Source organism: Physcomitrium patens, chromosome 7 (genome assembly GCF_059467195.1).
Source record: "Physcomitrium patens ecotype Gransden chromosome 7, ASM5946719v1, whole genome shotgun sequence".
Taxonomy (NCBI): Eukaryota; Viridiplantae; Streptophyta; class Bryopsida; order Funariales; family Funariaceae; genus Physcomitrium; species Physcomitrium patens.
This window is the reverse complement of record NC_143416.1, coordinates 5,794,876-5,817,891: the sequence shown is the minus strand read 5'-3', so window position 1 is coordinate 5,817,891 and position 23,016 is coordinate 5,794,876. Positions and strand designations below refer to the sequence as shown.

The 23,016-nt window shown below is 38.6% G+C and overlaps 4 protein-coding genes and 1 long non-coding RNA gene across 6 annotated transcripts; 1 reads left to right on the top strand and 4 right to left on the bottom strand.

Annotated features, from left to right (window-relative positions):
- Positions 1-1,717: 1,717 nt before the first annotated feature.
- LOC112285166 (protein GET1) lies at positions 1,718-4,170 on the bottom strand. Its single transcript, XM_024525774.3, has 6 exons — positions 3,582-4,170; positions 3,409-3,479; positions 3,104-3,174; positions 2,829-2,910; positions 2,492-2,535; positions 1,718-2,302 (listed from the first exon to the last, which is right to left on the bottom strand). The coding sequence occupies exons 1-6, from the start codon at positions 3,776-3,778 to the stop codon at positions 2,195-2,197; spliced, it is 573 nt and encodes a 190-aa protein (XP_024381542.1). The 5' UTR covers positions 3,779-4,170; the 3' UTR covers positions 1,718-2,194.
- Positions 4,171-5,557: 1,387 nt separating this feature from the next.
- On the bottom strand, positions 5,558-7,490 carry LOC112285167 (uncharacterized). The gene is made up of 5 exons (XM_024525775.3): positions 7,196-7,490; positions 6,787-7,010; positions 6,503-6,673; positions 6,234-6,288; positions 5,558-6,040 (listed from the first exon to the last, which is right to left on the bottom strand). The coding sequence occupies exons 2-5, from the start codon at positions 6,901-6,903 to the stop codon at positions 5,865-5,867; spliced, it is 519 nt and encodes a 172-aa protein (XP_024381543.1). The 5' UTR covers positions 6,904-7,010; positions 7,196-7,490; the 3' UTR covers positions 5,558-5,864.
- Positions 7,310-8,027, bottom strand: LOC149988529 (uncharacterized). Of its 2 annotated transcripts, none has more exons than XR_016504135.1 (2): positions 7,683-8,027; positions 7,310-7,447 (listed from the first exon to the last, which is right to left on the bottom strand). It is a non-coding gene; the product is annotated as an uncharacterized LOC149988529 (long non-coding RNA). The 2 variants fall into 2 exon arrangements; XR_016504134.1 differs by having other exon boundaries at positions 7,319-7,450.
- Positions 8,028-13,942: 5,915 nt separating this feature from the next.
- Positions 13,943-14,842, bottom strand: LOC112284548 (uncharacterized). The gene is made up of 2 exons (XM_024524432.3): positions 14,631-14,842; positions 13,943-14,528 (listed from the first exon to the last, which is right to left on the bottom strand). The coding sequence occupies exons 1-2, from the start codon at positions 14,769-14,771 to the stop codon at positions 14,307-14,309; spliced, it is 363 nt and encodes a 120-aa protein (XP_024380200.1). The 5' UTR covers positions 14,772-14,842; the 3' UTR covers positions 13,943-14,306.
- Positions 14,843-17,540: 2,698 nt separating this feature from the next.
- On the top strand, positions 17,541-22,581 carry LOC112285193 (carbamoyl phosphate synthase small chain, chloroplastic). The gene is made up of 11 exons (XM_024525827.3): positions 17,541-17,773; positions 17,975-18,269; positions 18,805-18,931; positions 19,063-19,151; positions 19,340-19,400; positions 19,934-20,001; positions 20,268-20,396; positions 20,876-20,991; positions 21,154-21,501; positions 21,786-21,951; positions 22,277-22,581. Exons 2-11 carry the CDS (start codon positions 18,017-18,019, stop codon positions 22,324-22,326), a joined length of 1,407 nt encoding a protein of 468 aa, XP_024381595.1. The 5' UTR covers positions 17,541-17,773; positions 17,975-18,016; the 3' UTR covers positions 22,327-22,581.
- Positions 22,582-23,016: the final 435 nt, after the last annotated feature.

Here is a 23,016-nt window from a genome sequence, read left to right as displayed (position 1 = left end):
ATTCGCGTTTAGGCCTCGCCGGGTATCGGTCCCGGACCTGTTGTAAGTTCCACCCTTCATTACAGGAAAAAAAAAAAAAAAAAAAACGTTACAAATTTTGTTAGTTTAAATACTATTGTGGAAATATAATACCCGATTAATAATTGGGAAAAATTGGAGGTGGAAGTTTGGCTAGAGTTTTTGGTAGCCCAACTTGTAGTTCAAGTATGGTTATCAAATTTAGAGTACGCATGAATTTTTTTGATTAATATGAATCCGTATTTTTCTTTTCTTTTCTTGGTGCACTTGTAGGTAGCTAAGTCGTAATATATATATTTAAAAAAATAAAAATAATTATAAGATAAATAAATAAATAAATAAACTCAAAAAACAGAAAAGGTTTTTTTTTTCATGATAAATTTTTAAATCTTTCAGCAAGTTAACAAGATATAATAAAGGATTTAAGAAGTATTTGGACTTTTGTTAGTTTTTCCTACTAATTTGATTATAAAATACTTTATTTGAAAAAGAAAAAGAAATGCTAGCAAAAGTACAGTTTGATATATTATTATGATTTTAAAACCTAAAATATAAATAAATAGTTTGAGATTAATTTGTTATATAAAAAACATTAATTAATGATTGAAAATTTATTTGCAATCTATTTTTTGAGAATATTAAATTAAAATTTATAATTACTGATAATGTTAAAATTTCAAATTTCAACAGGACCTTTACAATACATGTAAATGTATGTGATTTTGATTATTAGAAGAACATTTCTTGAAAATAACAAATCAATTGCATGTAAAATCAAGCAGCTTAATAAATTCTTCGATGATACTTTATTCATATATATATATATATATATATATATATTTATAAATATTTGCAAAAATCATATAATATTTAAAGGCATTTCAACATTATTTTTACATGAATATAATTAAAGTGCACATAAGGGATGTGCCATTAGTCCTTTTAAGACTTAACTAAAAATTACAACAAAATAATATAGGTTGTTTAGTTACCACACCTTAGCACATGTGTATGAAAAACTTGTTTCTAAATTTAGAAAAAACTATTATAATTTTGGATGGTAACCAAAATAAAGTACTGAACATCGAATATAACACAAGCTGTAAATAAGGATAACTATCCAAAGAGAATATAATAATAACAACAATAATATTCAAAAGTTTTAGTGATGTAGTAATTGTTACATCCATTAATGTGAAGAAAAAAACAGAATAATAATTTGAATTAGTAAAAAAGTCATTCAAACATAGAAAATATGGAGTATATTAATTCAAGAACAAGTCGAGAAATGCAAAATGTAATGTTCGAAGGCATTTCAACATTATTTCCATTTGTAGATGAAAAAAAAAAAAAATAAAAAATGTATTTTTCTCAAGCAGATACTATTGGTAGATTATAATAAAAACAAAACATCAATTACTTACGATATGTGAAGCGTTATCTTCATGAAATTTTTAATAGAAAAAAAGTTGAATTTTTACAATTTCTGTAGACTATATTAAAGTTGTATCATTAGTTTCTGATGTACTTCATCAGAAGCATATTAACTCTTTAGGAATTTATGATAAGATTTAGAAATGTTTGATTGGATTACCATGGCAAGGCCCATGGTGCCAACGAAATCACCATAAATTACAAAATTACAGAGTTTCATTAATGTGTAGTTGGAATGCCACAGATTGCTAAAGATTGACACTACTTTCAAAAAACAAAAGTCATATCATATTCGCATTTACTTGCAAATACATGACGTCCAAATTACCTGTTTCACAAACATCCCAAGGAAATGGACTTTCGAGGATCGGACCTATGTCTCCAAGGAAGTTCATTTGCATGCTGCACAAAATTGTCCTCAATACCCACCTTCAGCTGAACTACACGAGAAAAACTCCTATTAACCACACTACTCCTGAGGATGTATACTGCAATGGTTTCCAAGGCAGGACAATAAATGCTAATAAAAAACAGATCAAGCTATTTATTGTCTAACCTCCCTTCCTACTATTTCCCTGTAAATTTTTTTCTATAAGTGTTTATGTCCAATGGGAAACTAGGAGCATGAATTCCAAGCACCATAAGTAGCATCTGGCAAGAAAAGCCTTGTATTGCTGAGCATATCATGCTTAAGGCAGCAAATGCAGGCTGGATCACGCTGGAAGTTCTTGCAGACACGCAGTTAGTTGGCTTTTAGCTTCTCAAGTGGGCCTTGTCGCTGATGCCATACCATGTTTACCAAGTAACTGGCAACGGTTGTGCTCAGAATCATCCATGGCATGATGCTCACCTGTATGAATCGCACAGTTCAATATGAAAAATTAGTATAACGGACCAATAACCTCAGTTCTATTGCAGGAATATTTAGGGCGGTTAAAGAGTTGATATGTTTTCGATTAGGCATGTAAAAAGGTGGAGAGTCGTATCAGTTCTACAAAACCGATCAGCCACCATTTTATGGTCAGACAAGGGGACTTACATTGATCATTTCTGAATTATCACTCTTTGCAGCCAGCATTCCACCTACGTACAAAGAAGGAAAAAAAAAAGGAATTGTGAGTCAGATGGACAGACAATAAGTGTCTTGGAGAAGGTTGCATTATTCTACACTTGTTTTTTAAAGTACAAGTTCGATAACATTAGCTTCAATGCAAATAATACAATTAAGTCACCTTCGCAACTATCCGTTGTACTAGACCATGGACTTTTCAAAAACGACTTGTCCACCAGAATACCAGTGTATTTGTATGTGCTTGTCCGCTTATTGCCCAAAAGGATAGCAGTCGTAAGCAATTTGCACAATATTAAACACTTACCGAAAGGCTGCAGTAGAGAGGCTGGGACAGAAGCCACGTGTATCTGCCTGAACCACCCTCCTATTCCGAGGATCAAAATCACCTGTACATCACCTAGTGGTGATCAATAATGACAATAAAAAACCCTAACGCCACATCATGGCAGAAAACAAAGTTTTGCAAATACGCGCACATTTGCATCCTAGGCGTCTATGTTCAATATCAGCTTTGCAGAAATGTTGAGGTGCAGAAGAAGGAATTCGATCTAAAGGATGGGATATAAACGATTAGGATACCTTTATCAACAAAGACGCAGAAAGCTTCTTAACAAGCCAACCATATCCCGTACCACCAGTCGACTGCCTCACTGCAAGGACCAAAAAATCTAAATAAGATAACTCTCCACAGCATCGCTAGTTGATCTTGCTGCTGAAACCGATATCCAAATTCAAATAATTCCAGAGCACCTCTGTCTAGACTATAGTTCGTCTACTTATACATGACTTATGCTAAAGGTGCAGAGAATAGCAAAGCACAAAACCGCTGAAAGAAGTGTTATGATAAATCAAGCTGGAGAATTGTTGCATCAGACGAAACCTACACAGCGCGAGTTCTTTATCTTTCGCTACGGCAGCACGTCGCAACTTCGAAGACTTGGCAAAAGTTGCCGGCCTGCACAGAACCCCGTAGACATAAATTAACCCAAATCCTCTAAAAAAAATCTGAGAAGTACACACAAGCCCTAAAACAAGAGCGTAGGATCGATTGAGTTACGTGTTCAGCGCATCTGCCTCTCGATTCAACTGCTTGATCTGGCGAACCAGTTCAGCCTCCTGGGGCGGCATGCGCTTCTTATTACCTGAAGAAGGCAAAAATCGCAGAAAAATCTGCAGGATAAAGAGCAAGGCAAAGATTATGAGAGGCGCCATGCCTCCCAATCTAAGCGTCATATCTCCGATCATCGACATCATCCTCCTCTCAACTACACTACACGGAATCCTATCGCTAAACTATATCCAAAACCGGAGCGCACTCATCTGACTTCGTCAAGCACAGCATCAACTGCAACAGAACACAGAATTGATGCCACCCGAGCGTTCGAAATCAGACTGCTCCAGCATTCCACACCTACAGATACGCCATCCACCTACACAGAGTCTAATGATCCACAATTTGAAGGCATCATATCCTTCACGAAATCTGAAGTTCTGCGCTGATTATCTGACAAACAGAGCGAATCGCTCACTATTGCAATCGCAACTGACAATTTCAGAAGTTTCTAAAATCTCCTGGAGCACAGGCTTGAGCCACACTTGCTTCACCAGTTCCTCGAAATCATCCTCATTGGATGAATGAAACGGCTTTCTTCAAAGCTGGCCTTCGATGAAGCAACACAACCTCCACAAAACCCCACACCGTGAAGAGCGAGGTCGTTGATGCTTATTTGAGGAATATTGTCGATCTCTGGGCTTGACTGAGTTTGAGGATTGGAGTAAGCCTCCGATATGTCCTTCGAGCGGGACTAATTCAAATCCTTCCGTGTTGTTCGCGTGTTGTTGCCGCACTTGGCTTGGTGTGCATCATCTCCAGTTACGTCTCTCGTTTTTTTCGCTTAAAAATTCCGCGTATGTGTTCGCGAATGTGTGCAATTCTTTGCAGTGTTTTCACTTTAGGGTTTGGAGGAAGTGAAATGGCACCCTTTGGGAAGGTGAAGATGATTGAGCCTCTGTCAATTCAGTGCGTGGAGACAGGTGCTAGAGCACTAGATATGGCCAAGCATAGCCTACAGCCGCAGGTGAAAGGAAACCTAAGATTCGGTGTTGAAAGAGCAGGAATGTGCACTGCAAACCAAACTCTCTGGATTAGCGTACCCGACGTCGAAGATGACGCACTTTCTTCTCATTTCGTTTTCTGAGCTTTCTTCACATCAAGTGCGGTGCTTACATCATTCAGAATTTATCCTCTTCAGATATGCTTTCAGTTCCACGATTTACGGAGCTTCTCTCACGAGTTACCTACTTTGAGTGTTGATTCGCGATTGGAACGCACTTGAGCGGGCTTGAAATTTCAATCATCAGCTCAAGACACTATTCCGATCCTGTTCGAAACGTGAAAAAAACGCGTTGATCGTTGCTAAGAAGTTAATCTGGACATCGAGCTCCGTTTGAGGGGGAAGGCTTTATTATGGCTAGACTAGTTCTGTTTTATGGCGTTTTGAAGGATCCGCAGAAGCAGATGCAGGATTGAAACTGGTTAACCGGGCCGAGGCTCAGAAAGGACTTTAATACAGTCCGGCTTCGTTAAACACCATGCTAGTTGTCTTGGTTGTCTGGGACATTGTTGAATTCATGAGAATTCTGTTATAGGAAATGATTGGGGAGCGTTGTCCTCTGCGACCGAACATACTGTGAAAATTTGTCGCAACTTACGGCTGTGCCAACACGGCTAAATAGATTTTTGATCTGTTTTAAAAGAGAGGGATCCTGTATGTTCTCACAATACATGCGTACGTGAGGTTGAGCAAAATTTTGTGTTCAAGAAGCGGGCAAGATGTGAGCTGGACTGATTTGCTTACAATGCCCTCATCCGCCACGTTGGTTATTCTAACCAACTCGACATCGTGTTGGGGACGTCCAGGGGAATGAAGGAGAATGGTTTGGAGCCTGATGAATATGTTCATGGGCTTTTGGTCAATGTTTCGAATAAGGCAGGGAGAGTGAGGGAAGCATGAGATGAGATGATTCACAGAGTGTTGAAAGCTTTAATTGTTAGGTTATGGCAGTAATCTATGCTCACACATTCCCAACTCCTGTGAGTGGACAAGAGTGGGAAAATAGCAGTGAGAAAATTGATCCATGGAATTCAATTCCGTGAAAACAAAATCTAAAGGAAGTAGAAGTTCGCTCAACTTACAAATGGTGTCAGTAAAGAAACTACACACACAAGGAGCTGTAGGTTCTTTACAGCAATGAAGAAGATCGCGTGTGACTTGTGAATGACTTTACACTCAACAACACTATTCCTGGTTTGAATGAAGATCAAGGTGGTTCAGGGGGTTTAATGGCGGCCGAAGAGCTGATGAGGGGCGTCGTTGATGTCTGAGAAGTTTTTCTTGATGTCGATGTGTTTCTCATGTCGTTCATCCATGACTCCTTTTATCGACTCGGCACACTTAAAAGTTAGCATGTTGGAGTCGCACTCGATGGCGGCGGATAGAAGCTTGATCCAGTTATCTAGTAGTCACAACCAACCGATGCAAAGTTTTCAGACTCTAGAGGTATTAGGAGTTCAATAGTTATGGCCCCACTAGCCTATCTGCCTAGCATATTCAACCAAAAAGAGAAGCAAGCCAGCTTGATCAAACTTCACTCGAATTGTTTCATCATAATATTTTGTAGTGATCCTTGAAGAAAGTGTGTCACGTACTCTCTGTAGCTTGAACTGAATCCTCGCAAACCCACTTTAAGCTCTTGATTCCATACTGCTTTTGAAGCTCAATATTAGCGCTTGTCATATGTAAGAATAATCATCAGAGCACAATACTCTACATCTTGCCTAACGCAACAGCTACACTCCAGGAACAATCAGCCGAGCCGAGTGCATGTTATTTCGAAAGAAATGTAAGCGAGTCTGATAAATGATTTGCACGTACCAACAAAAACCAGCTGAAAGGAAACAAAGATGAGGACGCTAACCTTGTGAGCTGCAGACAGTAGATCAAGGCCTCTTTGCTCCAGAATCGCTGTGTCAACCATGCCAGTGTAGAGAAACTCCACGATGGCATTTGTAACATTGAACGATGCTTCCTTGATGTCTAGCCTATTCGAGTGATGCGCGTCCGGATGCTCAATGTTAAGCTTCAGAATCTGCACAACACCGTCAAGAACAAGCTTTGCCGACTGTTAATCGTTTCAAATCAGATTCAGTTACGGATTTAGAAAACCCTTAAAAATTCAGCACAAAAAGAGAATCTGTCAACCTTCGATGCACCAGCGAGAAGGAGCTTTAGAACGGTAATGCTCTTGTCCTCTGCCCACACTTCGATTGTCTCGTGCTTTTCACTCGCAAAGACCGCCGCCCAATTCTTCTGAATCATTGCAGAAGGTTGCCGTTCAGCTTTAATTTCCACATTGTTTCTGTGGTGCACAATGGTTGCCTCGGCCAATAATTTCAGCACCTCGTCCCAATGGCGGTAGTCCCAACCTGACGCACAGGGCAAAAGGACCGCATAAGGAAACAAAAGCCATGTCGTACGGCTATGACGACGGAGCTGAGATGATTGCAAACCCTAAATCGTGAGCAACTGAGGAATTTTTGTGAAGCCCTTGCTTAGAAACTGGCTGCAAAAAATACACATTGAAGGACAGGAAGGCACGAAATGGAGGTACCCCTGAGGTAGAGAGTAGATTTCAGTTCCAGGGCCACAAGAAGAGGAGTCTTCTGGTCCAGGGCGATCTTCTTGGTCTCTACGACATTGCCGGTTGAGCCAGCTTGGTCACGAAGGGTGATCGAGATCTTATGTGCAGATGGCAGCACGGCTGCTTTGAGAGAAATGTTGGCGCCGTGCGCGAGTAGGAACTTAATTATGTCAAGGTTCCGTGCCTCCTCGTACTTGTACACTGCTAAATGCAGGGATGTCACTGCTAAAGACAGGGTACTAGTGAGACTCTCCGTAGCCTTGTAAAATTTCGATCAATGAAAACATTCTGTGCTCATTGAAGTTTGAACTTGCGGAACCCCATCCGTGATCCCTCCTATAATCTATCGTGAGGGGAGGAAGAATCAAATTTGGCGTTGAACAGATTGTGGATTAGTACGAGCTGCTGTGTGCGTAGAGATTCGGCATAGAGCATCTGCAGCGGGATTATTGATTACCTCGTCATTGTAGGCGTTAACGTCCACCTTCCGATTATTGAGCAAAGCAGATAGCACGGAAAGGTTGCCATTCTCCACACATCGGAAGAATGTGGCTTGGTCCAGCACCAGGTTCTGCCCAGCATCATCCGCGAGTCCCACGGCTCCCAACTCTGTTCGAACCTCCGCCACCGTCACGTTGTCCGTCTCGGCAGCCATTACTCTCCACTCGACCGCTTCTTAACAGACAGCCCTCTTACTCAAACCCCACTATCCAGGCGATGCACACCCGCTCCTATAATCTGAAGATCCTAAGCAACAAGCACAAAGTACCCATCGCGAACTCAATTACGATAATCTCAAGGCAATGTGTACAAAGGCCTTCCGCAACATAAGTCAACGGCCTAAAGTAAGTATGCTCCAGAACACTTCGAGGATCCATCCAAGGAACGAATAATCTGTTCAATGCGCAGCTCATCAGATACCTACTCCTCGACGTGACATACACCTGGTTCTGCATGATGCAGAGTTCATTTCCTTCTGATGCTTTCACCTGACCGAGCACAATCACAAAATCTTTGTATTTGCTGGGACGATATTTCAGTCTTCCGAAATATTTGGTTACAGTGCTGTGCATGCCTTGCTTCGGACTAGGAAATTTTAATAGGATGGAGTGAGTGATGTAAAGCTGAAAAGACATCCTTCAATTGCTCAATCCGGGAACTGTGTAACCAACCATTTGAGCATAACGGTTGCAGAGGGGAGCCGAGCGTGATTCCATCAGATACCTACCGCGAAAAAAAGAGCCACTTCACCTCATGCATCACCCACACATGGCGAAGACGGGAGGTTTCAGGCATCACACGGTGTCACAGATGGCGAAAAATTCAGTTGTATAGCCCAAATTCTCAAAAGAATTGGTGATACCACTGGAATAAATGTCGATCTGAGAGGCTTTCCTAGGGTGGCTATTTCATGTGGCATCAGCTCAGCCATTACAAGTTCGGCAACGGTGGAGACGATCGACACCGCAACGAAGACAATCCGATTCTTGATTAAGTGTAACGCCAAATCGCAAGTGACTGCAGGCGAGCCTCTACACGTTGCCATGAAATTAACATGGTGACAACACCCCGGCAATCACAAATCCGCGGGTTCTTAGAACCGCGTTGCAGTGGCCTCGAGGCAGAAAACTCGAAACCTCCGGCTATGGAGCTGTGCGTGAAGAGGGGATGGGGCCGTTGTGACGTCGACAGGGTCACGATGAGGCCCTTGGAAACATGAAGCGCTTTAAATTCTTCATGGAAGCAAAGGGGAGTAAGAAATGGAAGCAACTTGGCGTAGAAAGTGAAGACGACGCAGCTTAATTTAGGATTAATTTAGGGCTTAAGCCTTCGAAGTGCAATTGTTTTAAGTATTGCTCCTGTCTTGACTCCCTCCAAGTGCCAATGTTTATTGGGTTGGTCATTTCAGTTTAATTTTCCATTTTTTACATTTAACACCTTTGATTTCTCAACATAATTTGTAAGTTTGCAAAATGATGTGTGGTTACTAAAAAAAAATATGCTTTTTGGCATTTTGTAAATAATATTACCACAAATATGATATTACACAAGGCTTTAACATTTCACATTTTTGAATTAAGTCACAAAATTGTTTAGATATAATATCATGTTGTTCTAATAATTCCTTATCAAAATATTTTAAGTTAATTGAAAGAAGAATTAGGATTTAAGACTTTTTGTTGAACTTTAAGAATAAGTAAATTTAAAACAATGTTGTAGGATTGACCATCTTGCAATGCAAACCAAAAAGTATTTGCAAGACTCCTTGAAGGTTTCCTAAAGACATTAAATATATTTGCCATAATGTTGAAATATATCATTGATTTCTGATTTGGGTTGTCTTTACTTTTGAGAAAAATGCTTGTGCATTTCTTAACATTGTTTTGAAGTAAATATGTACCAACTTTATAGACACCTACACATAATAGAAATACCATTAAAAATTTATCTCCCTTAATTTTTATAAAGCAATAGAAAATTATAACTTTCTAAAGGTTTGGAGTAATTGGTTCTTATTTTACAACTTTATTTTTTTTTCTTGTTGGTATTTATTATTGTTAGTTCACACCTTCAAATACATTAGTTCTTAGTATTTTAGACTAAAAGAAAATACAAGCTATTTATTCTCATATGCACTATCACTCAAGAAATTTGTTTCTAGTTATCATTTTGAAATGTCCATGTAGTGGCTTAAGATTAAGACACTCTTTAAAGAGGAGATGCACAATAAACATAACTCATACCGTCAATTTTGCTAAAACCTTAACATTATATATGTATATTTTGTATTTTTGAAATTTAAATAAAATATTTTAAACTAATAATAAAAATATATATATTATATTTTAAGAATAGTTATATAAAAAATAAATATGCTATTTTAAGAATATTAAAAAATTGAGTTTGTAAAAGATATTTTAAGTGAAAATAGTATGATATTTTCTACACAGTTTTTTGAACAATTACCAATGTACCAAAGTCTTTGAGTAATCACCCAACAAATAGCTAAAATATATTCAGCTACATTATATGGCACATTAATGGGCAATGCATTAACATCAATGCTCAACCATTCACATGTGATACGCAGGCTGTGTGCAAGATTAAAATTGCAAAGTAAATAGCAGTATTGAAACAAGTATAAAATTTTATCTCTATTTCCAGTTGCACATGAATGCAGCAATTTAGACACAGCCACGACCGTTTGTGTTGGAAACTTAGAATGACACTAACATCTTGTTTGCCTTGAGTCTTTAATTTTTAAGTTTTGTGATTTTTGAGTTTTTAAGTTCTTTTTCGGTGCTGCCCCATCCGTAACTTTAAAAATGTGTTGCTGCTGTGTTGAGGACATCAAATCTTATTTGCAATACAGCTTGCCAAGTGGACACAACTTCAGACACATCTATTACATTATTATCCTGCTTAAGGCTCCGCAGTGCATACCTCTGCTCATGGTCGACCGCTCCGTGGACGTGAAAAGAGTTGCCAATTCTTCAGGGACAAGCTTTCACAAATCCACTTCAATTGTACGTTGTCTTGATGAGATAGAAATGTTTTACGCTTGCTAAGTCGCAAGTCGAAATGCATTGACAATCGCGAAGAAAAGCACGAGTTGGAGATAAAAATCCTTCAGATGGTGATTTCGGTGGCCTCCTCCACTACCCCCTCCTCTGTTGCCGGCTCCTCGGCCATGTCCATTACCATTACCACCACCAGGTCTCCAACCACCACCATAAATTTGAGAAGTTAGCTCTCGGCAGTTGAATCACCTGTATCTAGGACCTCAACAAAATGGCGGAAGGAAAAACTTCTTGGAAGCGAAACATTTGGAAACGTGGGTTTTAGCTCTGTACATCTTTTTAAAATCAGTATGCTTGAATATTGATATTGGAGGCATGATGAACTCAATGAATGTATGACGGAGAACTGAGCTGAGAGGTAGTGTGCTATAATAATCTCCACTGTCTTCTAGTGGTGGTTTATGCAAACACAATTTTGGCCAGAACCTGTTCAGAATGTGGGTGTCGCTTCTTCATGATATGGGCACCGCACTCTCCCTCCTCTGGAACCTGGAATCCCTCGGCGTTAGATGGCGTCCTCATGCCATGGGCAGAAAGATGAATTTGTTCGTGTCGACGAGACAGAGCGTTCGCAGAGTGCATTTGCGTGTCGCAGGCTTAGCAAAACCATTGCGCATTCTTGTTAGTGCATGCGTCGCAGGTTCATGCTGTGCACATTGAGAAGGTCATGGCCGTGGCTGCCGAACTGTTTGTGACATTGGTCGCCATCTTTGAACCACTTAGGACCAAATTTAATCTCTCAGCTACTTTCAAACCACCTGTGTTGAGCAACACCACAACTACGAGAACAGTTGCAAATATCTCTCCAAATCTTGATCTTCTGGTTTTTGTGGTAATCGCAACAAGTCCGTATGCAAGCTTGTTTTATATCTATTTGAAAGAACTGCGTTGATCTCGTTCCCCAAAGGATATCATCACCTTCCCCGCCCCTCTGAGATTTTTTACATGATTCGGATATCCCACCACGAGCTTCTGAGACCTGAAAACAGTGTATGTTGACAAATGTACTTACAAGGAGTACCACTCTAAATCAAGATGATCCCTCGACTCTGATTGAAATATACACACCTACGAAAGTCCATCAATTATCTAAATCTGATGCCATTCCGCTCTATCAATATATCGGTTACAAAGCATTATACACACCTTAAAATTTACAAACCAAGAGAAACTCTATCCAACCAATGCACAACGGCGGGCACAAACAAAGACACACACACACGCCAAAAAAAAATGTTTAAAAGCATTGATGCAGTGTCTGAAAGGTGTAAGTTATTGTGCAGCTAAGGCTTTGAAGAATCAAAGACAATAAACTAGAATTACTTGCAGATTTCTAACTTATATCCTTATTGCATGACTATGATGATAATAATAATAATAATAATACTATATCAGATATTGGATAAAAATTTAGTTTTAACTGCAATTCTAACATGAAAAATATTTATAATCAGTTTTTTTTTTGTATCTTGATGGATTTAAAATTGTTTTACATAGAATTAAAATATTGCTTCAAATGTTACAAAAGTTTCTGATTTATTTGATACACTGTTGACATCCACAAAATAATAATAATAATAATATACCTATATATATATATATATATATATATATATATAAAATTTGTGAATATGTATTATTGTAAGGTGATGTTTTTACTGGAGTTATCATTTAATTGAATAAGTCTTGTAATCTAGTGTTTATTGAAAGTTTTATATTATATAAACTAGTGTGTTACATTCTATTATCTAATTCTTTTAAATAAATACATTTCGCTTTAATGTTCATAAATGGTAAATAAGCCTACTAGTTTATAAATTATTATGAAATTTCTGGTTGTTGTACTTGCTTCATATCCACAAATGTAGTTTTGAATCTAAAAGCTCTATAACAAATATGAAGCAGAAGTAAGTACAAAAGCCTTTGTAATAGACATAACCATAACATGATTTGTTTTTAAAATTATCTAAGTCACTGAACTTGAATAAAGTCTAAAGACAAATTCAACTGTTAACCATTTATTATTCATACTACTTTCCATGAAATAAATAAATTTAATGTAGCAACGTAGCTTTCATTTATTTATTTATTGGTTTGGACTATGAAAGATGTCTGCTGTGACAATATTTAAAATATAAGATTTGCTATGAAATTATTTATTTTCTCATTTATTTATTTTAAAACATTTACTTCATAAAATGTATTAAAGCACACACGTCTTTAGCAGAAAAATATTCTTCACCCTACTTCACCAGAAACCAAACTCCAATATTTCATTTTTCTCCCACAGTTTTTTTTTTTTTTTTTTTTTTTTTTCCTTACATCAAAGCTATTGAAGCAGATTATTAATCAAGAACCTCAATATATATATATATATATATATATATATATTTTTTTTTAAAAAAGAAAACAAAGAAAACAAAAATAAAAACAAAAACAGTCATTTTGTTCAAAAAATTACAACTCCCGGTCACTACACCTTGTCACCGTGAATCATCTCACAGTGCGGAATCCAGAGCAAGCCATACTGATAAGTTTAATTTGCAGGCACCCATCTGAGAAAGAAATGATTTTATACGCTCTAAGATTGTGTAAAGTGTGGCGCACTGAAGCGGCACCGATGTGAGTAGAACTCAATGCAGTTGGCAAATCCCTGCTTTACATGTATTTATTCTTTTTCTATTGTGAAGAGTTTTCATCCTGCAACAAGGATGGGAAGATTTTTCTCGCCTCTGTACTGAAAGCAGCAAGCACGTGAAGTTCTGGTTCAGATTGAATGAAATGGGGGTGATAAATGTGTGAGGGTGAGTGTACCGGTGCTGGGTGTACAGAACGTGTTTTTTTCTGGTGATGTGCAGCGCATGCGACAACTGCATTCCATTTAGATTCCTCGTTTCGATTTTTATTTACTAGTTCTGAAGGGCTTGTTATGGATTTTGTTGTTGGCGATACAGATTTTCATGAGTTGTTGAATTTGCCGAGCTTGTGGTTATGGTGGTGAGCTGAGGTTTCAAGGAATCGCATGATACTCAGCATTGACCTTTTCACAACCAACCATAAACTGATCGAAATAACATCCAATTTGTTATTTGATGGTGAGGGAGTGGGACATTGGCGATCTCATCTAGTAGCCCAATTACAGAAGAAAAAACTTTTTTTATTCCAACCGGGAAATATAAGATGGAAACCATTATATTGCATCATATTATTAACTTGGGGGCGACTTTTCACTAAATATGTGACTTCAACCAATTCCAGGTCTGCGTTCAGTGAACCCATCGACAGCCTGAGGCTAGACAAGACGATATTCACACCAGACCACCGCACGTATAGATTCTCTTTCCACAGACGTCGCTTCCATGGAAGTTTCATTGCATTTGTGCCTTGCAGTCCCTGAATGTCAGCATGCGGGACTCATGATACGTACTGATATCCACTGTTTTCGCCTGCTATGTGTGATCCATACTAGATGGACCCTCTTGTCGGATAACGAAGATCGATCACAGTTTGCGGCCACCACCGCCACCGCCACCGCCACCACCCCCGCCGCCTCCACCCCCACCACCACCTCCTCCTCCTCCCCGATGATAAGGCCCATTGCCATACCCTGGTCCATTTCCCCATCCATAGCCTGGGCCGTTGTTGTATCCTCCACCGCACCGGTCACACCCTCCTCCTCCGTACCATCTCCGGAACGTCCCTAGTTTCCTAGTGATCAAATCCTGACAGTCAAACGCAAAAACGTCACCAACACTATCACCAAAAGATCATATCACTGGCTTGTCATATGGCATTGGAGTGAACCTCACAAAGTTAGAACTTACTGCAACGCTCGTAGGCTCTTCCACAGGATGCTGGCCTTCAGCAAGAGATCTGTCAGCAAGGGCTGGAGGAATAAGAGCTTGACAAAGGAGGAGCGCTAGGAAAGCGAGATAAATACTCCTGGAGGATCCGGTGGACGCCATTTCCGTGAAGACGAAAACAGAGTAGAGACACTGCAGTAGATTATACTTCTGCAACAGGTGAGCTTTATACACCTGATGATGTGTACGAGTAAGCGAGAGACCTCCTTCGTTGATGATGATGATCGACTAGCTCACGTTGCAACACATGAAGCAGGTCAAGAAGAGGGTACCACGGAATTATGTTTCCATGTGTGGTGGCTGATCTAGACGGTGCCATGCAGAGGCTCTGACTTGTCTGACGCTCACCATGACCACACTCGCAAACATCGTCTCATGTCCGTTAATTGACGATTTTGGTTAACTGAGATCATGCGAGGCAAGGACAAAAGCGCACTGAGTGCGAACCACCAAACTAAACCGCAGAAGAACTGCAATCGGAGTGTTGATCACACACTTGTTCGTGTTGCCATTGTTGATCTCCAGGGCGAGATTTTATCACAACCAACATCTAGCAAAACATGTCGCAACACGGTAATTGCAGCGAAGTTGGCGATCTGTGACGTTGTGGAAATGTGGTTAGTGTGGTTTTAACATGGTCTTTGAAACTCATGAGCTCTGCTGATCGTGTGATTTGTAGACACACAAGTTGAGCTTTGATTCATGTTTTTTTGAAAGTGAGGTTGCAGTCGACGTTGTGATTCCAACCACGTTGAATCCACCATTTCCAAACCCCACCTCACAGAGCCTCATCTAGACTCAAATGATAGAATATTTGGGTCTTCATTTTATGAACCCTGGTCTTCTGAATGTGATTGAATCTGAGCAATCTAGTTGTCTTTTGGTATTGGAGTTTGACTGTAGGATGTTTTCATACTCTTTTGACCTTTCACCGTTTTTATGTTCTACCAATCATGGTCACAATTAGAAGTTTTTTGATTTATAGTTTGTTGAAGCCACAACAATCAAAAGTACTTTTATACAATCCTTCTTTTTAAAAAATAAATTGTTAGAACATTTGAGGGTTTGATTAGAGGATTTTGAGCTGTAGTTGGAACTCAAAAGAAATTCTAGTATGTTATTTTTATGTCAGAAATTTATCTAGTATTAAATCTTAAACAAGTACAAATGATAATTATGCATTCTTTTAAAAATTAATAACTCAATTAAAAGACCATTATTTAAGCAAATATCATGCATTTTTTCTTTATTTTTTTTTAACCATATCAACAGTTGTAATATTATCTTGCAAGCATGTTTGATGTGCATACAACTTTACAAAGTGGTATTCTATAAATATTTCAATTTTAACAAGTGAAAATATATTTTCAGATCTTTAAAAAATAGGTTCTAATAAAGAAGGCACTATTTATTTTTATTAATATTAATATTTTTAATTTTAATTCTAATTTGTATTCATTTTGAAAACTATTGAAAACTTTAAAACAAATCAAATCTTTACAAAAATTAATTAGAGAGCCAGTTAAAATCAATTTAAGATTAAAAAGAGGACCAACATAAACCAATATTTATTTATAAAATATGAAAGTCATTTTTTATTTCAAGTCATTTAGACAGAAACATTCTCTATTCAAAGTGCCTTCATAACTTCTAAAATAAAATTATATATATATTTTTTATTAATACTTTACAAATTTTTGGTCATATATTTGAAATGTGTGTATATATAAATAATAATAATATAAATAATAATAATAATAAATATTATTATAATTTTATTCTATCTATAGAGGAAAAAAAGAAGAAAAACAACCACAAAAAGAAGAATAAACATAATTAAAAAACAATGAATATTTACATTTAATTATGTTATTAGATCAAAAATATAAAATAAAATAAAAACATAAAAGATTAAACTATTGAGTAACTTAAAAAAATAAAAAATAAATAAAAAAATCCAATTTATTAAGAATGTATAATGTTTTGTTGAATTGGCAGATTTCTACAAAGACTTTATAACCAATTCTTAAAAAAATTATACCTAATTAATGAAGTTAACTAAGAAGAAGAAAAATGATATTAAATAATTAGGTTGAAAATAATTTTGTATGATCTTTTTACATCAACAAATTTCTGAACACATTTAAATAAAAAAGATCAAACAACCTCTAATTTTCTATTGACATTGGAATTTTTACAATATGGCAAAGCCATCAAGTTTTGTAAAATGCTTTCAAAAGCATTTTGCTACAAAATAAAACTAATTGCAAGATTTATGTTATAGAACTTTTAGCAATACTTGATGATTTTAAAGTATTGCAATAGTCATTTGAAGAAGCATAACACCCAATAACAGTGTTTTATCTATTGATAAAATTAATTTTTTTTTTCACATGGACACATAAAAACAAGGAAGTAGTAAAAAAACACACAACATCTCTTATATAAAATATCTTAGGGGATAAACCAATGGGACAAACAAGAGCTCAAAAACCATCTTTGAGCTTAGAAGCTCCTAATGGAGATTGTGAAAAACAGTGCTGCCTTGCATGGCCATTACATGAAATTATATTTTACATTTTAAATATTTGATCTTTTTTGTGGCCAACTGCATGGATGTACACTATAGTCTAAGCCATCTTCTATCTTATTTTCCAAAACAAAACATTGTCCACAAGCTTCAATCCCAAATGCAGACATTTTGGTTAAAAGATGGATTAAGGGGAAAAACAATCATAGAATGAAGATGATTACCATCAAACTGTATTTCCAACACATCCATAAAATTGGTTGACAAAACAAAAGACCATCCGGTAAAAAGAACCCATATCATGCTTTCATCGGTCCATGGCTTCCTCATTGCAAGACTCCCCAGTCGGTGTCTAAAACCCTAAAAAGAACCCTCTACTAATTTAACGGACGCCAGCCTCAAGCGCCGCTAAATGTGGCGGGAGCTCTGCTTGGGGAACTTCGTGCTCCTAGTGGAGGAGGAGGAAGGAGAACGGCCAGGCGAGGGATGCGGCGCAGACAAACCCGAAGAATCATTGAGATCAGCGAGCAAGCAAGCAAGCCAGAAATTTCGCACTGAGGAATTCGAATTGCCGGTAGGAATCTCCCCACATTGTTGTTTTCCTGCATCTCCTCTGTGTGAGGTCGTGGTAGCCCTGATTTCTGCTCATTCATCACCCACCCTGACACGCACCGCACGCTCCCCACAAGTCACTAGTCGCTTTGGATGCTGGTTTGTTTGCATTTTGAGTTGTTGAGGGTTGTGGGTTTCGGGAATTTGGGGAGGGATTTCGCAGAGCAGGGTTGCGGGGGAGATTTGACGAAGTTTTGCATTTGCCATGGCTCTGGGTATGCAAGTGGGTGTGCAACCCCAGGCGCAGCCTACGACTGGGTTGCTATGCCAACGCAGCGGCGGAGGGATTGCTGCAGCTCATTTGAAGTCTTTTCATCTGTCTTCCTCCTCGTCTGGTTTTCGAGGCCGGTTGCAAGTGGCGGCAGTGGCCCCTGCGAGTGTGAAGGCGGGTACCCGAGCGAGCTCCGTGCTTGTCAGGTGTGATGCTGCCACCGCAGTGGACGGGACGGCGGCGACTGGTATTGAACCACTCTCGCATCTCATTTCGCTCAGGAATAGTTTTCGGTCTCTTAGATTGAATGATTAATGCTTTCACTATGGTTTTAGCCTTGCACTTGGGGTTTATTTCCGATGATTTTGAAGACTTGAAATTTTAGGGTTTAGGGTTTAAGGGGATTGAGTGGTTTGTGAATGGTGATATCAAGGGTATCGGTAACTCTAATTTTGGTAAGGGCAAAGATGCAGGATTCAATGATTATTTTGCACAGCATTAGATTCATTAGGAGAAGTTCTTCTATTACAGTTCTGAAGTGAATTGACCGAATCAATCGGGTACTACCGTAGACTGGCCGCTGGGTTTTATAATTTTTGAACTCTAATTCCGAAATTCCCGATCTTATAACGAAGATTATAATGCAATGATGAATCATCTCATAGTCTGATGAAAAAAACTGGGTTTGAGCCTGGTCTTGGATTCATGTATTACTGATCCGGGAACTCAAGTAAATATGACACGAATATCTGAAGGGCGTGAATTCTGTTTTTGTTTGGCAGCTGCTCGACCCTGGAAGACGTCCGACTGTCGGCTAGTGCTAGAGGATGGGTCAATTTGGCGTGGGAAGTCCTTTGGAGCTACTGGTACCCAAGTTGGTGAAGTGGTTTTCAACACTTCTTTGACCGGGTAATTCCACTCATAGTTCCCGTTGTAAAAAATAATGTTTGATCTAAAGCCAGCGTTGTCTCAAAAGTATGAATGAGTGGAGAATGACAGTGTTTGAGAAGTCTAATTCTTGTATCTTCTGCTTCCGTCAGTTACCAGGAAATTTTGACGGACCCAAGTTACTCTGGCCAATTCGTACTCATGACTCAACCCCATATCGGCAACACTGGGATCAATCTTGGTACCAATTTTGAAGCCTTTTTAATGAACGTCGTATTTGTGCTCAATTTTTGTGCGCTTTACTGATGTGGCGTCAGCTTGTCCCAGCTTTTGTAGTCTTGACAAGAAATTGTTTTGTCGAATCGTGTGATGGAATTAGCTGTGCAAGTCACGTCTATTCTTAAGACTTACTCAACTTTTCGTTTACAGATGATGAGGAGTCTGGCCAGTGCTTCACGGGCGGATTGATCATTCGCAGCCTTAGTAACATGTCCGTATCTTTTCTCTTTATGCTTTCGGTTTGAAGTATTTGGTGCTCGTGTGCTTTAGGTCCAGCAAGTCTTATCTCTATATTTTAAAGCTGTGTGCTTCACAAATGATATACCTTACAACTCTAAAATTAGTAATATAAAATAATAAGAATAAGATCACATGTCAGCTATTCGTGCAATTAACTAGCATTTAATAAGAATGATTGAATACTCTTTTGGGGTGACGAGCTTATTAAGCTGATTAAAGTAGAACATGAAAGGCACTCTTATAATCTGTTGATCACAGTGGAGAGTACTATGTATGACGAGGTTAAGTATTTGATAAAATTGTCGAAAGTGTGTTTACGTTAGTATGCATCCGATGTAAGTAGGAGGCATATTTTAGCAGCTCGGATAAGGAACCTAAAGCTAGTAATTATAACAGTTGGCTCTTCATCCTTCATTTGCTTCTCATCTAAGGGTGTTGTTATTGGCTCGATTTCTAATTTCGTTATGGATTACTCTTCTCATGATGAAACTACCTGGACTTCAGAGTATCAAATTGGCGGTCTTCAGAAGAGCTTCCTGAATACCTTAGGAAAAGAAATGTTATGGGAATCTGTAAGTTCCCTGAGGCCATAGTGATCTTCTGGCTTGCTTCAAGTGTAACAACTGCAGTGTGGTGATTTCTAGTTGCAGTTAGGCACGATCATCTCTTTCTCTGTCGACCTTGAATTTGTCTTGTTTGCCGCTTCCGTAGATGGAATTGATATATAAACTCAATATATGTTTACCCATATACATCGTATACATCGTATGCATACACTGCATAGCAGTGCTACCCGTATTCTATCCTAAGGTGGTTATTCCTGCGGAGGTGATTGTAGCTGATATTGACACTCGGGCCATCACTAGGCGTTTGCGGGAGGAGGGTAGTTTGATAGGTGTGCTCACTACAGACAAATCCAAGACTGACGACGAACTAATGGAGATGGCTAAAACCTGGAAGATAGTAGGTAAGGAATCATACTTTGGAAACTGCAGACTGATACATCTTGTTCACTTCTTGCAAGTCAAAGCATGGTTAAATCGTTTTCAAGGGTAAATATGCTGTCCTTTGAACCTCATGGAGACTTAATAACATTGTATGCTCTTGAAATCATTGTGCTTGGTAGCATCAGTGACCGTTCAATTTAAATCTGATCGACATTGAGACGTTTTTGGTGTTCAGCATGGTTGTTCTGAGTCTCTAGATTTTTTTTGGTGTATGTTTTGGTTTAGAAGTGTCGACTTTATGAGGCTTTGTTTGACGAGTGGAATGGGCTTTGGAAGAGCAATCTGCAAGTACTTGGAGGTTTGTCAAACGTTTCAACATACTTACCTATTCGGCGATCCCCAACTATGGTTCATTGGTGGGATGCTATCTCGTTCCAATGAGATTTGTATTCATCAGTGTTGTGTCTTATTTTTTACATCGTTTGTGGGGTTGTTATAGGAAAGGACTTAATTTCTGATGCAAGCTGCACCGAACCTTACGAATGGAAAGATAAAACCGATAGCGAGTGGGAGTTTAGTCCAAATGTTCCGGATGCAGACGATACGAAGTTCCATGTAAGTTCTTGGAAGTGTCATGCCAATTGTGTTTTGACACAATGAGTCACCATATATTTCCTCTCTTGTCATGCTTTCTGGGTATATGGCTACATCTTCAGATTCATCAAGCATTATCCGCCAACTAGTTTTCCTCTCTTGATACTTGTGAATCTGGTTCAGGTGGTGGCATACGATTTTGGAGTAAAGCAAAATATTCTGAGGAGGCTAACTTCGTATGGGTGCAAAATAACTGTTGTCCCATCCACATATCCAGCCTCAAAAGTGTTGGATCTCAATCCGGATGGAATCCTTTTTAGCAATGGACCCGGTGACCCTTCCGCTGTTCCCTATGCTGTCAAAAGTGTGCAGGACTTGGTAGGCAAAGTCCCAGTCTTTGGAATTTGCATGGGTCACCAGTTACTAGGCCAGGCACTTGGAGGTACGACATTCAAGATGAAATTTGGTCATCACGGTGGAAATCATCCAGTTCGCCACTTGCCCACCGGCCGCGTGGAAATCAGTGCCCAGGTCATAGTCATGATTCAAGTTCATCTTTTGACTTCTGCAAATACATGCTGACTTTGTGCTAGATTACATGACATAAAGTTCTGTGCAGAATGACACGGATTTGGATGGTCTAGTTGAGGGGTAAACTTTTGTGAGCCTTCAGAGTTCAGGTTCAAATGCTGAAACTTAGGACACATGCCGTGATATACATAAGCACAATATTTGTCTATCGATTGAATCCATGCTTTCGTTTAATTGTTTAGAAGTTAACTCGATCATTATTTAACGACTTCGTTTGTGCGCAGAATCACAATTATGCTGTAGATCCCGACACACTTCCTGAGGGTGTGGAAGTCACACATATTAACCTGAATGATGGGACTTGTGCTGGCCTTGTATTCCCTGCTATGAAAGCGATGAGCATTCAGTATCATCCTGAGGCTTCCCCTGGCCCTCATGATTCTGACCAAGGTACACCTAACTCATTACTGTATTTATGATTCATTTATAAATGGATATTCATTGCGGCAACATTTTATTGCTGAACATTATACCTGTAGGTTTTATTATTTGTGTTTTCACTACCATATACGTTTACTTCGAACTTTCTACATGAAGAATTAGATTTACTTTATGCTGATGTTTGATGACAAACCCAGTGTCTCTTGTTTGATCTTAAGTGATGTAAAATACGTACTTGATTTCATGGAACTTTCGACAAGTGCACTGCAGGCTGTGTGTTGATGCTCTTCAGGATTTCACTTCATTCTGACTTTGTTCTATCATTTGTGTGCAGCTTTCTTTGACTTTGTTGAAATGATGAGGAAGAATAAGTCGCAGTCTTGAGATAAAATAATTGTGCAAAGAAGGAGAAGTGAATGGAGCATTCTTATTTTTTAAAGCTGTATCTGCTAAAGGGGAGAAGAGACTTAAAAGTCATAATCTTTTAGAATTTCTCTCTGGTGTAGTGGTAATTAGGTAGCAACCTAAGAAAGATGAAGAAATCAAAGCTGATTGCCACTAGAGAAGGTGCGTTCATTGTAAAGACCCTTTCCCTCAAAGTTTACAATGAGAAGCTCACGTTGCCCTCTTTCAAGCTAAGTTCTTGAATCAGCATGTTGGATGTATGGTAGAACCTAAAACTACTGAGGCTTCTGTGTGTTAACGCACAATCTAACAGTTATATGATACATATACAGCAGCTATTTGATGGTAATTGAGAAGTCTCGCTTATATTTTTTCATATCCTGACGAGCTTTGCCAAAGTGTCTCAACTATCACATAAACCTTCGTCTGGAAGTTCTTTTTTCGCCGCTCCATGTGTTCAATTCCCCAGTACCTTTCAGTGAAGATAGTCTCCCCTTGCCTTGAGATTTGTGTTGGAAATAGGTTTGACGTTACAGGTGGTGCTTTTCAGCTCCCATTGAAAGAACTATGTTCTAACTCTTGTGTACGGGTTTTGTACATCTAAATATGTGTTCCTGTGAAACCATAATCTACATTCAGCTTTTGCAGTAGTCTCTTGTGCGGATTCGC

What these genes read in the sequence shown, in the direction of transcription:
- LOC112285193 (XM_024525827.3), top strand. Translation starts at nt 18,017, where the DNA reads ATGGCTCTGGGTATGCAAGTGGGTGTGCAACCCCAGGCGCAGCCTACG. An exon ending in GGACGGGACGGCGGCGACTG is followed by an intron (nt 18,270 to 18,804) that starts GTATTGAACCAC and finishes TTTGTTTGGCAG; the next exon opens with CTGCTCGACCCTGGAAGACG. An exon ending in TAAAACCTGGAAGATAGTAG is followed by an intron (nt 20,397 to 20,875) that starts GTAAGGAATCAT and finishes GGGTTGTTATAG; the next exon opens with GAAAGGACTTAATTTCTGAT.
- LOC112285167 (XM_024525775.3), bottom strand. Translation starts at nt 6,903, where the DNA reads ATGATTCAGAAGAATTGGGCGGCGGTCTTTGCGAGTGAAAAGCACGAG. An exon ending in TTCTCGCTGGTGCATCGAAG is followed by an intron (nt 6,674 to 6,786) that starts GTTGACAGATTC and finishes GGTGTTGTGCAG; the next exon opens with ATTCTGAAGCTTAACATTGA. An exon ending in TTCAGTTCAAGCTACAGAGA is followed by an intron (nt 6,041 to 6,233) that starts GTACGTGACACA and finishes TGTGACTACTAG; the next exon opens with ATAACTGGATCAAGCTTCTA.
- LOC112285166 (XM_024525774.3), bottom strand. Translation starts at nt 3,778, where the DNA reads ATGATGTCGATGATCGGAGATATGACGCTTAGATTGGGAGGCATGGCG. An exon ending in CTGCGTCTTTGTTGATAAAG is followed by an intron (nt 2,911 to 3,103) that starts GTATCCTAATCG and finishes GGTGATGTACAG; the next exon opens with GTGATTTTGATCCTCGGAAT. An exon ending in ATAATTCAGAAATGATCAAT is followed by an intron (nt 2,303 to 2,491) that starts GTAAGTCCCCTT and finishes CGATTCATACAG; the next exon opens with GTGAGCATCATGCCATGGAT.
- LOC112284548 (XM_024524432.3), bottom strand. Translation starts at nt 14,771, where the DNA reads ATGGCGTCCACCGGATCCTCCAGGAGTATTTATCTCGCTTTCCTAGCG. An exon ending in AAGAGCCTACGAGCGTTGCA is followed by an intron (nt 14,529 to 14,630) that starts GTAAGTTCTAAC and finishes TTTGACTGTCAG; the next exon opens with GATTTGATCACTAGGAAACT.